The sequence below is a fragment of the Alternaria alternata genome (assembly GCF_001642055.1).
Source record: "Alternaria alternata strain SRC1lrK2f unplaced genomic scaffold CC77scaffold_2, whole genome shotgun sequence".
Taxonomy (NCBI): domain Eukaryota; kingdom Fungi; phylum Ascomycota; class Dothideomycetes; order Pleosporales; family Pleosporaceae; genus Alternaria; species Alternaria alternata.
The window spans coordinates 382901-396736 of NW_017306191.1; the positions used below are offsets into that span (position 1 = coordinate 382901).

General features: G+C 52.4%; 8 protein-coding genes across 8 annotated transcripts; 3 read left to right on the forward strand and 5 right to left on the reverse strand.

Annotated features, from left to right (window-relative positions):
- Positions 1 to 5: 5 nt before the first annotated feature.
- Positions 6 to 1950, reverse strand: CC77DRAFT_298211 (phosphoribosyl pyrophosphokinase). The gene is made up of 6 exons (XM_018531119.1): positions 1793 to 1950; positions 1609 to 1745; positions 1463 to 1481; positions 825 to 1411; positions 260 to 774; positions 6 to 203 (listed from the first exon to the last, which is right to left on the reverse strand). Exons 1-6 carry the CDS (start codon positions 1840 to 1842, stop codon positions 147 to 149), a joined length of 1365 nt encoding a protein of 454 aa, XP_018390476.1. The 5' UTR covers positions 1843 to 1950; the 3' UTR covers positions 6 to 146.
- CC77DRAFT_298383 (hypothetical protein) lies at positions 1874 to 2793 on the forward strand. Its single transcript, XM_018531122.1, has one exon. It carries the CDS (start codon positions 2059 to 2061, stop codon positions 2560 to 2562), a length of 504 nt encoding a protein of 167 aa, XP_018390477.1. The 5' UTR covers positions 1874 to 2058; the 3' UTR covers positions 2563 to 2793.
- On the reverse strand, positions 2604 to 3658 carry CC77DRAFT_1004724 (hypothetical protein; the record flags this gene model as incomplete). Its single annotated transcript, XM_018523293.1, has 4 exons — positions 2604 to 2657; positions 2732 to 2829; positions 2894 to 2976; positions 3030 to 3658. 4 exons carry the CDS (start codon positions 3656 to 3658, stop codon positions 2604 to 2606), a joined length of 864 nt encoding a protein of 287 aa, XP_018390478.1.
- Positions 3659 to 4404: 746 nt separating this feature from the next.
- CC77DRAFT_926267 (Zn-dependent exopeptidase) lies at positions 4405 to 5995 on the reverse strand (the record flags this gene model as incomplete). Its single annotated transcript, XM_018533911.1, has 2 exons — positions 4405 to 5817; positions 5873 to 5995. The coding sequence occupies 2 exons, from the start codon at positions 5993 to 5995 to the stop codon at positions 4405 to 4407; spliced, it is 1536 nt and encodes a 511-aa protein (XP_018390479.1).
- CC77DRAFT_298270 (hypothetical protein) lies at positions 5865 to 6563 on the forward strand. The gene has a single exon (XM_018531121.1). It carries the CDS (start codon positions 6029 to 6031, stop codon positions 6485 to 6487), a length of 459 nt encoding a protein of 152 aa, XP_018390480.1. The 5' UTR covers positions 5865 to 6028; the 3' UTR covers positions 6488 to 6563.
- A 1173-nt stretch (positions 6564 to 7736) lies between these two features.
- On the forward strand, positions 7737 to 8635 carry CC77DRAFT_1016075 (hypothetical protein). Its single transcript, XM_018524152.1, has one exon. It carries the CDS (start codon positions 8097 to 8099, stop codon positions 8265 to 8267), a length of 171 nt encoding a protein of 56 aa, XP_018390481.1. The 5' UTR covers positions 7737 to 8096; the 3' UTR covers positions 8268 to 8635.
- A 173-nt stretch (positions 8636 to 8808) lies between these two features.
- Positions 8809 to 10626, reverse strand: CC77DRAFT_926396 (isocitrate lyase and phosphorylmutase; the record flags this gene model as incomplete). The annotated part of the gene is made up of 5 exons (XM_018533923.1): positions 8809 to 9166; positions 9217 to 9769; positions 9825 to 10167; positions 10219 to 10374; positions 10423 to 10626. The coding sequence occupies 5 exons, from the start codon at positions 10624 to 10626 to the stop codon at positions 8809 to 8811; spliced, it is 1614 nt and encodes a 537-aa protein (XP_018390482.1).
- A 976-nt stretch (positions 10627 to 11602) lies between these two features.
- On the reverse strand, positions 11603 to 13579 carry CC77DRAFT_927042 (hypothetical protein; the record flags this gene model as incomplete). Its single annotated transcript, XM_018533969.1, has 2 exons — positions 11603 to 12452; positions 12498 to 13579. 2 exons carry the CDS (start codon positions 13577 to 13579, stop codon positions 11603 to 11605), a joined length of 1932 nt encoding a protein of 643 aa, XP_018390483.1.
- Between the last annotated feature and the right edge of the window lie 257 nt (positions 13580 to 13836).

A 13836-nucleotide genomic window follows, 5' to 3' on the forward strand; every position in this document is an offset into this window, starting at 1 on the left:
GTAGCATCTCTCTAGCAACAGACTAGTCCCATTCGAACCACATTGCCCTATCTCTCACACGGGTTTTCGGAAGCAGGAAGTGAGCGTAGCATAGCGGGACTAATGGTACGGTGTCCGAGAAAACGGATACTCGATGAGTACAGATACTAACTGTAGTCGAAAAGCACGCTAATGCTCTCGCCATGGTGAACACGTCGGATGGCCTGGAAGATTGTCAGCATTTATATCCAAATCTATTTTTCATGGAATTTGATCTTACCTCAGCAAAGACATTGCCGACCTCGAGAACCTCTAGCTTGGGGCACTTGCTCTTGTGGTCCTCCTGGGGCACCGTGTTGGTCACAATGACCTTGTCTAGAGCACTCTGGTTGATACGCTCAATGGCATCTCCGCTCAGAATACCGTGTGTAATGAGGGCAATCACCTCTGTAGCGCCCTCTTTCTTCAGGAGCTTCGCCGCGCGGGTAATGGTGTTGGACGTATCCGCCAAATCATCAACCAGGATGGTTGTGCGCTCGCGGACGTCTCCAACCAACATCATGGTCGCGTTTTGCCGGTCGTTGATCTGTGTGGGGCGGCGCTCCTTGTGAATGAGGGCAAAAGGCATGCCGAGAGCGTCGGCGATGGCGGTTGCGCGCTTCGCACCTCCAGCATCAGGGGAGACTACAACAGCTTGTTGGTAGTTGGGGATGTTGAACTGGATGTATTTACGGAGGAGGTGACGGCCATAGAGGTTGTCCACGGGGATATCGAAGAAGCCCTGGTACTGTGGATCTAGCAGTCTGTCAGCGCGTCGTCTTGTACCTAGACAACATGTATCCTACCGTGGAGATCCATGGTGATGACGTGGTCAGCGCCAGCGCAGGTCAACAGGTCCGCGATCAAGGTACCGGCTTGAGCAACCCATTGGCGGTATCCGACCTGGGGCTCGAAAGCAGGAGGCTTGGTGGTTGTGGGTGCGCGCGTGAGGAGACCTGGGGTTGGGGCAGCCGTGCCGTTGGCGCCATTGGCTTCCTTGCCAACGTCGAAGTAGGCAGACTTGTCGGATTTGTCCGACTTGCCCGAGTCGACCGTCTCGGAACGCTTGATGCCGTTCTGCTTGACGGGGCTCGTGGGGTTCCCGTTGGCATGGCCGCCGTTGCGCTCATCCATCTTCATCCTACTGAGCTGGTGGTGCAGCGCTGCAGAGCCATTGGTTATGCCGGCGCTTTCAGCCTGGCCTGGGAAGGGCGTCTGCGGTCGCGAGTCGAACGTATATGTGCCGGTCCTCGAGCGCCCAGGCACCTTGGAAAGGGGCGCGCCAGTCTTGTTGTATGGAATGTCCGACTGTCGCGAGTAGGGAAAGAGCGGAAGGACGGCGGTGATGCGCTTCGCAGAGGCGGTACGGCAGGCGGAGATGGTAATGAGAAGTCTGTCGGACGGTCAGGCACTTCACTCAACTACACCATGAGGATGGGCCTACTCCATCAGATGGTCGTTGACTGCGCGCAACACGAGCATTAGCGGGGTTCTCGAGAGATCAAATTGGCACGCGGGCGTCGTGTTCCGTCCCAGGTGCGCTGCAGTACCACTATGGCTAGGAGGATAATGCGCCGGAGAGCTTCGTACCTTTACCGCCGCCAGACTGGATGATGAAGACATCCTTTCCTCGCACACTCTCCTCAATCTCAACGCGCGTCTCGCCGCCCTTGAACTTGTCAAGAAGCACCTTGGCCTTGGGTATGCCGAGGTGGTTGCAGATAGTCCTATCGCCAGTTAGTTGGGGCCGCAAGCGCGTTCGACTGCGACCTACTCGGTGAGCTGCGGGTGAGAGCTTCCGCCCAGTACCACGATGTTCCTCATGACGACGGCTGGTGGAGGTGGTGGTGTGGGGAGGTGGTCCGTTACTTCGCGGCGGGCAGTATAGCAAGAAGAGATTAGTGAAGGAGGGAGCCTTTCGCGGAGAAATTCCTCTTATCGATAGAGGGAAAATATTTAGTCGAATTTAAGGTTTCCGCCCTGGTAATGGCTGGGTGGAGCAGTCAGCGCTCAGGAATTGGGCAGCATGATGAAAGATGAATGGTTCTGTCGTCACGGGCCAAAGAGGTTTTCGCTTCTTTCGGCGGTTGCAACTTTTTCTGCCGAACCCATGTCGCTTTTCCCACGCTTCTCACAGCCGCTGGAATGCTTCTAGAGCATGCAATGGCTGCAGTCTGCATTGCATGCCACAGCAAGCACACCGGATGCAATGACTCAGGTTCCACGCGAGCTATACTCGCCTTTATCGCCCACCGTAGCCGTTTCACATGTACTGGTTGGCGGTCAGTAATTGCGCCATCCTCAATGGCCGCTTCCCTGGACCAAGGGAAGGGTCCGGTAGCGCCTACCGAAGTCGGCTCCCTCACGTGCCCACCCGACTACTACCTAGGAAGGCGCTTTCGGATGTCCATACATGGTTCCCAAATCCTCAACTTGCATCCGGTCATCCACGGAATGTGTCCTGCAGCGGTCACCCAATGCGTTACCTTGCGCCCTTCCGTTGTCTTTAGCCGTCACCAAGCGTCCACTATACTCGCAGCTTAGCGAACGTGCCGAAGATACGTCATCCTCGTCGAATCAAATCCTCAAGATACGTCGTCAGACAAACACCAACATAGGTTATTGCTATACACGGCTATCTAGCAACAATGTTTAACGGCCATTCACACATTTCAGTCTTTCTTCTTTCACTCATTACAATGCTCATACACACCAGCTTCATAGCTTTGTCGAGGTCGCCATAGCGTAACATGGCGACTACGGCTGCGACCTCGATACTCCCGATTGATCCCATACCACTGGTATAATATCCTATTAATCCTCCTCAAAGTGTGTCAGGCAAGGTCCGCTGCATATCCACATGCAAGCGGTTTACCAGTACCCTGGTATCCGTAGCCAAAGCAAGCCATGTCAGGTCGTTGCGCCAACCACCTCCCCTCTACCATGTACCTGTCCGTACTGCACGTACACATTCAAACAAGCACTTCAATTCAGATCAGAAGCCATTTCACCTGATTCCATCCTCCCACCTCCCCACTCCACTATCTTTTCTCCCTTCCCTCCCACCCCTTCCATTCTCCTCCTCAGGCGTAAACAATTCCGCGCTTAGCACCAGAACAGCAGGAACAACAGCAAGCGCATCAATAGTCCCGCTCCTGCCCCTTTTACTCTGGTGCCGTAGATTCATCATCGCGTTTACTTCACGGGATTTTACAATGTCTCGTCGGATCCGCGGCCACTCTTCACTGTTCCTGGAAGGAGAAAGTGTGGGGGATGTGGGTGAGGAAATGGGGTTTGAAGCAGATGAGGAGGAGCGATGTCGGAAGGGGGAGAGGGAAGAGAGGGTTCGGGAACGTCCTCGTCGTTTCTCAGTTGTCGTGTCCGATGTACATGAGGCGGCGGATGTGGATAGGCGTGGTGATGCGGACGAGGTTGTTGGTGGTGCTGGGATGTGGGGGAGTGGAATGTTTATCTCTGTGTAGAGGGGGCCTTCGTACTGGAGGGAGAAGGGCTCAGATGTTGTCGCTGTGATGTCTGAAGTTGTGGGTATCGGTGCATCGTGATCGTGCTGTGGGGTTGTGGGGGCGGAATATGTATCGAAGGTTGGAAAGGCCTCGTATGCATGCGATGCGGTATCCATGGCTGCGATCTTCTTCGTCTCTTTTCTCTTTTCAATCAACGGGTCTTGTGGTAACGTGCGAATCTCGAGAGTTGAAGCAGACCACGATCAGATGTATGCGAGCTTGAAAGCGCGGTAATTTGAAAGGCGTTGCGGCTCGCACAGCCTCGTTCAGGCAACCCTTTGTTTTGGTACGTCGACGCCCAAAACAACTCTCAGAACGACTGATGACCTCAGACTATTGAGCAAGTGACTCACTCAGAATTGGTGGAAAATCGCCTGTCTCGTACTCAGTCCTGGTCGTAAATTGAATATGTTTTGTGGCGCGTGGAACGAAGTGCTATCAGCTGCTGTGGTTCTCTTCCAAGGGTTCGCGGAACTATCAACCACGACGCGAACGCGTCTCATTCAGGATACATATACCAAACTAGGCGCTCCATTATCTGCACTTCAGCTGATCACAATAAGCCTCATTTCCACACGCGTGCGCTCAGCCGCGGTGTCGCGGTGAGAAGCTTTCGCGAGCCGCTTAGCCGATTCACATGGGGCTGTGCAGAATTCGTCGCGTATGGAATACGCCGCATTGGCGGCTGAGGAAGTAGTAAGCTCAGCGCAACATCAAGATAGTGCCTAGAAAGCCAGCGGGGCTAGCACGAATACATCACTCATGATCAAGGGAAGGTAAATGTGTGTGATCAAAATATATTATTCGTTTTATCATCGGTATCATCATCATTCACTATATACAAAGTGCAATCACCTTAAACTTACAAAAGCTTAAGAGTGACCTTTCCGCCCTTGACACCCTTTCGGGCGACGGGCTCGCGAACGCTCCTCTTCGCAGTGCCGTTAGCAGGCACACGCTCGGGAATTCCCTCCCAAGAGGTAGCGTAATGAGCAACAGCGGCAGCAATACCGCGGGAGTGTAGAAGCCAAGCCTCCTCGTTAAGGTTGGTGACATTGTCAGCAGCCTGGTGGTAGTTCTGGTCAAGGATCTCTCCGGCAACGCCACCCCAGATAGCCTGCTCCTCGACAGTCTTGACCTCATCAGCACCGGTGGTTGTGCCTCCAGCAGGAATGTTGGCGTCAAGGAAAGGACCGTAGTCAGAACGGCCGTTGAATTCGGTTTCGTTGCTGGGAATGTTGAGATCCTTGAAGTATCCCGCGAAGAAGGCCTCAATGTCGTCACTTCCAGCGGGGCCGCTCAGACCGTAAGCACTGCCGTCACCGTCGTAGATCTGATGAACATAGTTGGGAGACGCAATCATGTCAAAGTTGAGGTAAGCGCGGACATCAAGAGCTGCCTCGGGAGACAGGCTTTCAACGAAAAAGGTAGAGCCGAGAAGACCAGACTCCTCGCCAGACCAGAAACCGAAGCTAACAGCGTTGTTGACGTTGTACTTGGCAAGAGACTTGGCGACGTTTAGGATAGCAACAGTTCCGGAGCCATCGTCGTTGATACCAGGACCAGCGCCAACGGAGTCGGTGTGAGCACCGAGCCAGAGCTGGTTGTTCTTGTCACCACACTTGCTGGTGGCCAGAACGTTGTTGGTGGTGATGACTTGGACGTCGGTCAAAACATCCAATGTGCCGGTAACGGTAGCACCGCCAGCGACCTTGGCAACGATGGCCTGACCCTCCTCCAAAGAGAGAGTTACACTTGCAACGTAGTCACCCTCGGGACGAGGAGGAGGACCAAGAGTGGCGCTGATTGTGCCTGCAACATTGTTGTAGATAATGGCACCTACAGCTCCAGCGCTTCCAGCAAGAGCGGACTTCAATCCGAACTCGCAGGTACCACGCGAGATGAGCGCAATGGCACCAGATACCTCGGCAGGGAAGTCAGACGCCTCGCAACCGAGGTTGTTGACGGGGACGATGGGTGCGGTGACGAGACCTGGAGTAGACGCGGAGTACTCAAGAATGGTAGAGTTGATCGCACGTCCGTCGATGGTGAATGCGTTGAGAGTGCCGTTCAACATGACGTAGTTGGAGAAGGGCTGGAGCGTAACGTCGTAGTACAAAGTAGATTCAAGCTCCTTCTTCAGCCATTTGACAGTATCGTTGTGAGCCTGTCCTCCCATGATCCTGTTACGGGCTGGGTAGCTGTAGGCGAAGTCCTCCAGCTGCTGAGCACCCCTCATCAACTTCTTGATGGTGATGTCCTTCTCCAGAGCATCCTACAATATCATCAGCATATGTCCAACGCGACGGTGAAGAACCGGAGCTGCATACCTTGGTAACCAGGGGCTTCTTGGGGCATGGCTTGGAGTTGTGACCATCCTGTCGTTCCCTAAGCTCGGTAGGGATGGCCGAGGCGCCGACGGCGAGAGCTGCAAGACCGAGAGTAACCCTCATATTGACAAAGCTGTTCTATCTCGGGCGGTTGAGATGGCAGAAGCAAGCTGCAGCTGTGTCTTCCACCTGGAGTGCGGATTGCAGCCTTTATACATGTTTGCTGCACCGATCGACCGGTCGTGCGTGTGTAACCATGTACAAATCCCATGGACCTGTTCCCTAACCCGAGAGTGCAGCTATCGCGTGCAATTCTGCAGCAATCGCGTACACTCGCAGTCGTCCCCCCGTCTGCCAAGCATTTCAATATCGGTCATCTCTTATCATTCGCCAACGGCGACTCCACCGTTCATGCTTGATCTAGCAGCTGGTAAAGACAAGCTGCGCCAATGCCTGCTTCATTCTGGTAGACGGTCTGGGCAGCGCCTGGGCGTACCTGATAGTGGCGCTCAATTGCGAGATTACTGGGGCTCGATTGGAGAGCGTACTGAGGTGGATAGATGTCGGCGGAGGCAAGCTCCCTCCTGCCAAGAAGGCCGGATGGGTGCTCTTTAGGAAGGTGGCCACGCCCGGCTATGGGAACGCAGAAGCGCAGCTCTCTAGCCTTCTAGAAGCGATTGTGTATCGCGGAACATCCGAAGGTCCTCATGGAGCTCGTCTTGTCGCCTCTTCCTCCAGGATTTCCATGTCGTGCGGTTCGGGCAGGTCATTTGGTGTAGATTCGCATGTCGTAGTCGACGGCCAAAAGCACGGCACGCGGCCGCCGAGGTCCCTGGAAAACGGGGGCTCTAGCTGGTGGCGCACGGAGCAGCTGATTACTGATGACACCAGAGCATCTCATTGCTCTACAACCCAAGAAAACGCGAGAAGACAAAACCACCTCAGGAAGGCGCTTCGAAGACAATTGATATGTATGAAGATGATATCTGACGACGGGGGATGCGCGGCATATATATCTCAGAGCACCATGTTGTCCTCTTGGCGGCACCATGGCGGCTTGGGCAAGTACCCAAGATCTCATGGTTCTTGGACGTGGCCTTGACAGCCTTGGAAGCGCTGAATAGCAGCAACAGGAGCTAAGAAGGTGCAATGTAAGGTTAATCTCATATACCGAACTTCCAACGCTTCGATCGGAATACTTCACATCAAGGTTGTAGGCTAGGTACAATTCAATCCTGGGGAAAAGATGGTCCTACTAGAACATGTCTTGATAGAAAACCGTTAAATGAGAAGGGAAAGTCAAACCGAGGCAAAACTATCCGAGGACGTTAAAGGAGCAACTCGGCTAGACAAGTTCTACCGCGCATAGAAAGCCAGACCTTTTCTCCACTGGCTAGCGACATGGCAGAAGTTGTTCCTTGGTTCTTTGTTTTATGCTATTCCCTCTTCTAGCCATGTCGTATTGATGCCCTCTAGCCTCCTACCAACTCGCGAGGTCCAATTATTCGACTGAATAATTTTTCCTTACTTGTGCCACAAATAACTAAATACCTTGGTGCAGATGATAGCAGCGGGCCCCGTTGGAAACGTGATGTCGGCTGCAATCGCCCATATCGGCACATAATAATGCGGGTAGAGCCTGATCAATAGCGTAGAAGGCGTATTAGAGAGATATTCATACAGCTCTGATACGACGGCTATTGGGAGGTCAAGTCCAGAGAGGAAGATTGCATTTTCAGTGCGGTACGCAGGATTCCGAGTCACGATTGGGATAAGGGAGGGTTTAGCAGCTGCAGAGAAGTAGTGGCATACTGTCAGGATGAGTGTCTTGAGATAGCGCATGCGGACATGTACTACGCGATTTCTTCCTATGACATCCCTGAACTACATGGCCCAATGCGAAGCGGGCGATATTGTCGATCCTCGTGGTTAGAGCGTCGAACTGCCTCCGTATGCTGTACCAGAGTCTACTCTTCATTACTTGGCTGTGACCCTCCTCCGAACCCATCACATGAAACCACAGACACCCTTCAGCGAGGGGAAAATGACAATTCGTCCTCTGCTTAAGCGCAAAGCGAGAGCCATCAAGCTTCAGTGTCATGGTATCATCCTAAAGAAACCCAACACTTTCCTTCTGATATAGGATATCGTCCGGTGTAAATCTGCCTTCTGTCCATGCAAAACTGTAAGGCGCGTTGAATTGGAGCTGAACCCCGCCTAAAGGATGAGCTGGGACACGAAGTTCCCGTCCACCGCTGCCGAGTACATGTGGCACATGTATAGCTTGTCCATTCTGGTTCGCGTCACCGTTACAATATCGCTCGACATGTTCGGCCGCTTGCTCCCTATGGAGGCTTCGAATATGTTCATATCTGCAGAAGCGCATCGGCCGTAGAAGTAGGGATTACTCTCTGTTAGGGTTCTGAGCGATTGGGTTGCCTATGAAAGTTATCTGCGAGAGGGGAAGATTTTATGGCTTCTGGAAGGTTTTACCAATTTCGAATCGTTCTTCTGAGGTGGCATCATGCGGTAGCCTCGAGTATGGCTTCTATACTGTAGGCTGAGAGCCAAAGCTCTGGTCAACTTCGTAGTGGGAGAGGTTTGGTAAGTCGTATCTTGTACGCCGGGCTGGGGAACATAACTGCAGCCTTCTTTTGGAGTCAATTTTCGAATAGGGAAGGATGAGACAGCTCGTGAGTTGAGAATATAGGATGGCTTTGCAGTATCATATTAGAAAACGGTTTCCGGTGTCTACACCAAGCGGTAAACACTAGTAAGAGAAAGGTTACACAACATATGCGCAAAGGTAGATTACTGATCTTATCGGGTGTGTTTTTCAAGTTAAGAGCAAATGAACACGGTTCAATTGTGGTGGAAATATCTTAAGACTTTGCATATGTAAAACGCCCTTCTGATTAACGATTCGCCACGAATATCTACTTGAATTGATCTTCGGTGACACCCTTGCCCATGGCCGCCGTCGAACTTACACCGCCGGACACCATCTTCAGAAGATTGTCGACGTAGTTTGCTCCACTCCACTTCTGATGCGTAAGCACATCGACCTTGTTCTCCGCTTCGGGTTCCTGAATGATTTCGCCGTACGCCCGCATTCCCTGCTTAGCATATGCCTTGGAGAATGTGTCGGCCATAAGAGCGCTTTGGTGCAGACCAGCGAGCGTGATGAACTGCCAGCAGTAACCCAGTTTGGCCAGGCGTTGGATGTAGGTTTCTTGCTCCTCACGTGGCATGGCGGCTTTCCAGTTGAAAGAGGGCGAGAGGTTATACGCCAGTCTATCAATATTGTTAGCATGGATGATGAAAACAGGAGTGAAGGAACATACTTCTGCTCAGGCCATACGGCATGGACACCGTCAGCAAATTGTTTCGCTTGCGCAAAATCAGGCAGCTTCGACTCCATCCAAATCATGTCGCAGTAGGGTGCATATGCAACGGCGCGGTTAATGGCGCATTCACAGCCACCTTGATATCTGTAGTAACCCTCTCTGGTCCTTGCGGCATCCCAGTTGAAGTACACATCAACGCCAGTCAGACCTGCGGCAATGGCGCGTGCCTCTGAATTGCTCTTGCCCTTGCTCTTCTCCAAGAACTCGTTGATCATGTTCTGCTTGTCCACGTGTACACCAGCATTTATCGTGTCAATCACTGCCTCATGGTAAAGCTTCAGGTTGGCCTCCTTGGTCCATGCATCTTCGATGGCCTGGAGCTCCGCGCCGTTCTTACCAGCTTGCTCTGCGGCATACATGAGCTCGCCCAACGGTTGAAGGGCGGGGTTTGTGCAGCCTAGGATGTAATGGTGGTCGCGAGGGTCTATGGTCGATGTGATCAGGGTAGCGGCCTCTGAGTCGGTTCTGGCAACGGCAAGTAGGTCGGTTCCTGTGCAGCAATGTGAGCTATGTTCGCAGTCGATACTTGGTTAATGTTATCTTACCCATGATGTCTGCCTGTGCCCTTATAGCGACTAGACGGTTGATGTGCTCGCTGATAGGTACCAAGACCTTTCCAGCCATGTGTCCGCACTTCTTCGTTCCTGGTGCTTGATCCTCGATATGTATACCAGCCGCGCCCTTCTCTATGAAAAGCTTGGTGAGCTTCATGATAGCCGTAAGGCCTCCGTGTCCGGTATCTGCATCCGCAATAATTGGTCGCAGGTAATCAACGCTTGCGACTTTCGCGCGGTCGGCTTTTGCAGTAGTCAGGCGCTCTTCGCGTTGCTTTCGGTCGTGGAACAATTGCGCCATAAAGAGATGACCAACTTTGTTGGGTACAGTTGTCTAGGCATGTAAGCTTTCTTTCCCTTATAGATATCCAAGAGCTTGACTCACGTAGGGGTAATCTGCTAGATCAGGACCTGGTTCGTCGGTTGATGAAGCTGTTGACGATGCTTGCCATCCGGATACGTAGACAGTGTCTAAGTATTTCGCCATCTGTGTGACCATGACGGGATCGAGACATCCGTATGTAAAGCTGACATCGTTGTTCTGGATTTGATTAGATCGCATGGCTGGCATCATGAAGGACTATCATACCTTGAAGCGGCCTTCAACAATTTCCCAAAGCTTCTTCGACTGGTGATTGCTTGGGTAGGTGATCTTGAGATTGCCTCTCTTTGACACGATGTCTTCTGCTGTAAATGGTCTTCTAGTGAACCTCCATCTCGAATCTGACCACCATTGCTTGACCTCCTGAACTTCCTTTTGGAACTGCGCGTCCTCTGCGTCAATGTTCGACATCGCGATCAGACTTTGCGTTGTTGGTAGATGATATATGAAGCTTGTGTCAATTACAAAGCGTTGGATTCCTTTGGTCCAGTGAGTAGGTAGGTATAAAGATGTAAGAAAGCACGAGGGAAACCTCTCTTTTGATAAATGACCAGCGATGACACAACACACTCTAGCCTCGGTCTACCGTGCCACAAACCTGGGGAGCCAAGCTTATAAGTGTAGCATCAGCATCTCCTACCATCAAGGTTAGCACAATCCCAGCTCTACCTCTTAGCCCAAGAGCTCGGGGACAACCGGCTGAGCGCACCATTGGCCCGACTGGAGCATCCGAGGAAGCTGGCAAGAAGATCTAGCGTGGCAGTCATGCTAGAGCGTTGTTTGAGTTGCCCTCGGCCCAAGGGGAATTGACGTTCTGAAAGCATGACTGGTGTAGATCGGGTGGGGATGGGACCAGCGGAACCGTGACGGGGATGACGTTTGCCAATTGCTTGGTGAGGATGCCATCTCGTTCCAGACACAGCTGCATCTTCATTATCAACCCCTCTCAAACCCCCATTTCGATGGACCTGAGACTCATTACACAACGGCACGCGACCGCCTGCAGCTTCACATGCTGATGTTTGTACTTTGCTTTCGTCTTTTGTGCATGTGAAGGCGCATGCTAAAACCTGGGGTCGCGTGTCGCTAGCGTCGCGCGGGTTTAACCTCGGTTGATCCTATCCGGAAAAGGCCAGAACCGCTATTGATCTGCAACTTTCACGGGCTGGCGTGTTCGCCGTTTAGAGGGCTTTTGCTCGGAAACACGTGAGAGTTGTCATTGTTGCGTCTGGGATATTTCGGATAAGCCTCGCTCGGCAGCGACGACGATCCCGGCAAATGGTTGTGACGACGTCGCATACCAATGGTCATTGCTGCCGTTACGGGTGATATATCAGTACTCTGACGATAACGATGATGGTTGAGATGAGATGGAAGATCTGCGTGCCTAACTATAACCCTTCAACGACTCGTACGCGTGGCATGAGTACACCAACAAGGCGCTCTTTACCAACCACCACAAATCCAACTGGCGTACTTCTAGTGCATCAGAGTATGCAGACCAATCCCTTCCTGTTACCATGTTTTCTAGGCATTTGGCTGAAAATAAGCCCGCCGACGACCCACTCCAGCTCTTCAGCTGTTGTGCAGCAGTATAGCACAACACAACCCTGATCACCAAATCCACCAGGCCGACTATTTCCGGAAATCCGAAACAAAACCGATGTGCTAGAAAAAGCTTCGTAACGGTCCTTCTGTACTCACAAGCGTACTGCTGCCCGAAGAAACCCCTGACGTACCTGTCCAACTCGGAAAATGGTCTGGCACGGATATCATCAACGTTCACTGCGGAGCTTTGCGGTGTTACCGAGTATGCAGGGTCAGCTGGCGGACATCTCAACTTTTTCAGCAACCACCACCTCAACTCGTCAAGACTATTCCTTCTCGTTGGCGGCGTGTCCTTCTCTTCGAGGCGCATCGCCGAGCGCTCTGGAAGCAGCAGAGGTAGAAGCTGCGGGCGACACATCCACAAAGTTCTATTCCGTTCGTCGGTGAAGACGCACTCACGGTCGATGGCCTCGGAAGTATACGTGTAGTGAATTAGCCGCGAGTAGAATGCTGGTGTAAGCACGCGGATCTCCATGTTCTTTCTGGGCCGAGTTCGACCGGGTACATGTGTCGGGCAAACCATATTGGTGGGAACGTTGGGAATCGAGGCTTGGAACGTGATGTTAAAATCTACTTCCGCTTCTTCTACGAGCCGATGCAGGTAGTTCCTGAACACTTTATAAAGTGTGCTTGGTCTGTCAGCCGCGTTCATTCATTAATGCCATCGTACTTACATCTCAGCGGATGTGGGTAGCCGGCCAACGCTCGACGTCAGGACTTCTGGTCGGAACCACACATGCAGTTTTCTCTTGAAGAAGATCTTGAAAGCTTCGCTGATAATGCGCGGGAACGTAACGAACCCTACCCACCACCAGCTTAGAATGAACCGCATAGTTCCGAAGAGGCCCAACTGGTCAGTATCGATAGCCTTTCCGGTGGAGTAAAGGCGTGCTACAAGCTTCCCATGATCCTTGGAAGACTTGAGTGTGATAGTATTATCGATCATAGGGTTCCTGTAATCAACACACGGAAAAGGGTTTTGTGCCTTCAACGCATACGAACCCTTTCTAGAGTTAAACGGCGAGACATGGAAGTCTTTCATCCAGACATCGGTAAACTTGGACTTCGCTTCGACAGGTACTTGCGATTCCTGGCCCTCCGAACCAGACGTCTGCTCAGAGTCTGATGTGCGTGGCGGGCTGGAAGGGCTTGATCCGTCAAGCAGGTACATGCGCCTTTCGCCGAACGTGTTGTTGACTTCAAGTATCATCTTCTTGAGCTCATGCTCGCGATCGTAGACATACCAGAACGAGACTGGGTTGAATGCGTAGCCGAAGAAGCGTGGTGCCGTCACCAAGTAGGCATATTCCCATTCGGAATCTTCGACATGTTGAGCTCTCAGGTACGTCCTCAGCTTCCAGTAGAAACCAAAAGCGCCACCGCCTCGCTCCAGATAGTCCTCCGCTCTGACACGTAGCCACCATCTACCCAAAGTTCGATCTTCTCCACTCGGAAACTCTATTCCGCTGTATTTCGTTCCGCTTGAGACGATGGGAAATCCACACTGGAGGTACGAGTATGCGAAGCCATGGCGTTTCGGGAAGATACGAGCATGCGTCGTCTGGCAAGGGAAGATCTTCGGCTTTGGTGTCTCTATTTGAGACCTCCACCGACTGATATCGAGCGGTGTTGCAGTTGTGTTCTTGCTACTAACGAAGGTACGCCATAGGAAGAATGCGAGTATAGTAAGCGGCAATGCGACACTGGAGACTGCGTATATGAGAGACGTCCTTTCGGCGCTACGAATCCAGCCCATCCATATGTTCCAACTCTTCGATGCTGTCGCAATCAAGTTCTCCCTTGCCAACCAAGCGTATAGGATTCCAGACACCGCGCAATCCGTTGTGAGCTGGCGATCTTCATGACGCCGTCTAACGGCATACCCTCCAATCCAGATCGCGAGCAGAGGCCACACTCGCCACCCATCGGCAACGGCACATGGTAGCAAGAGAGTCAAAGGCGCGCACTCAACAAGGGAAGCACCCAGACCGCGACGGCCACGTGCAATCTGCA

Bases quoted from the DNA above. Each gene is read 5' to 3' on its own strand.
- CC77DRAFT_298211 (XM_018531119.1), bottom strand. From the start codon at position 1,842: ATGAGGAACATCGTGGTACTGGGCGGAAGCTCTCACCCGCAGCTCACC. The intron at 1,746-1,792 runs GTAGGTCGCAGT...AACTGGCGATAG, and splicing joins TCTCACCCGCAGCTCACCGA to GACTATCTGCAACCACCTCG. The intron at 775-824 runs GTAGGATACATG...ACAGACTGCTAG, and splicing joins CATCACCATGGATCTCCACG to ATCCACAGTACCAGGGCTTC.
- CC77DRAFT_1016075 (XM_018524152.1), top strand. From the start codon at position 8,097: ATGAGCTGGGACACGAAGTTCCCGTCCACCGCTGCCGAGTACATGTGG.
- CC77DRAFT_298270 (XM_018531121.1), top strand. From the start codon at position 6,029: ATGGCAGAAGCAAGCTGCAGCTGTGTCTTCCACCTGGAGTGCGGATTG.
- CC77DRAFT_298383 (XM_018531122.1), top strand. From the start codon at position 2,059: ATGGTTCTGTCGTCACGGGCCAAAGAGGTTTTCGCTTCTTTCGGCGGT.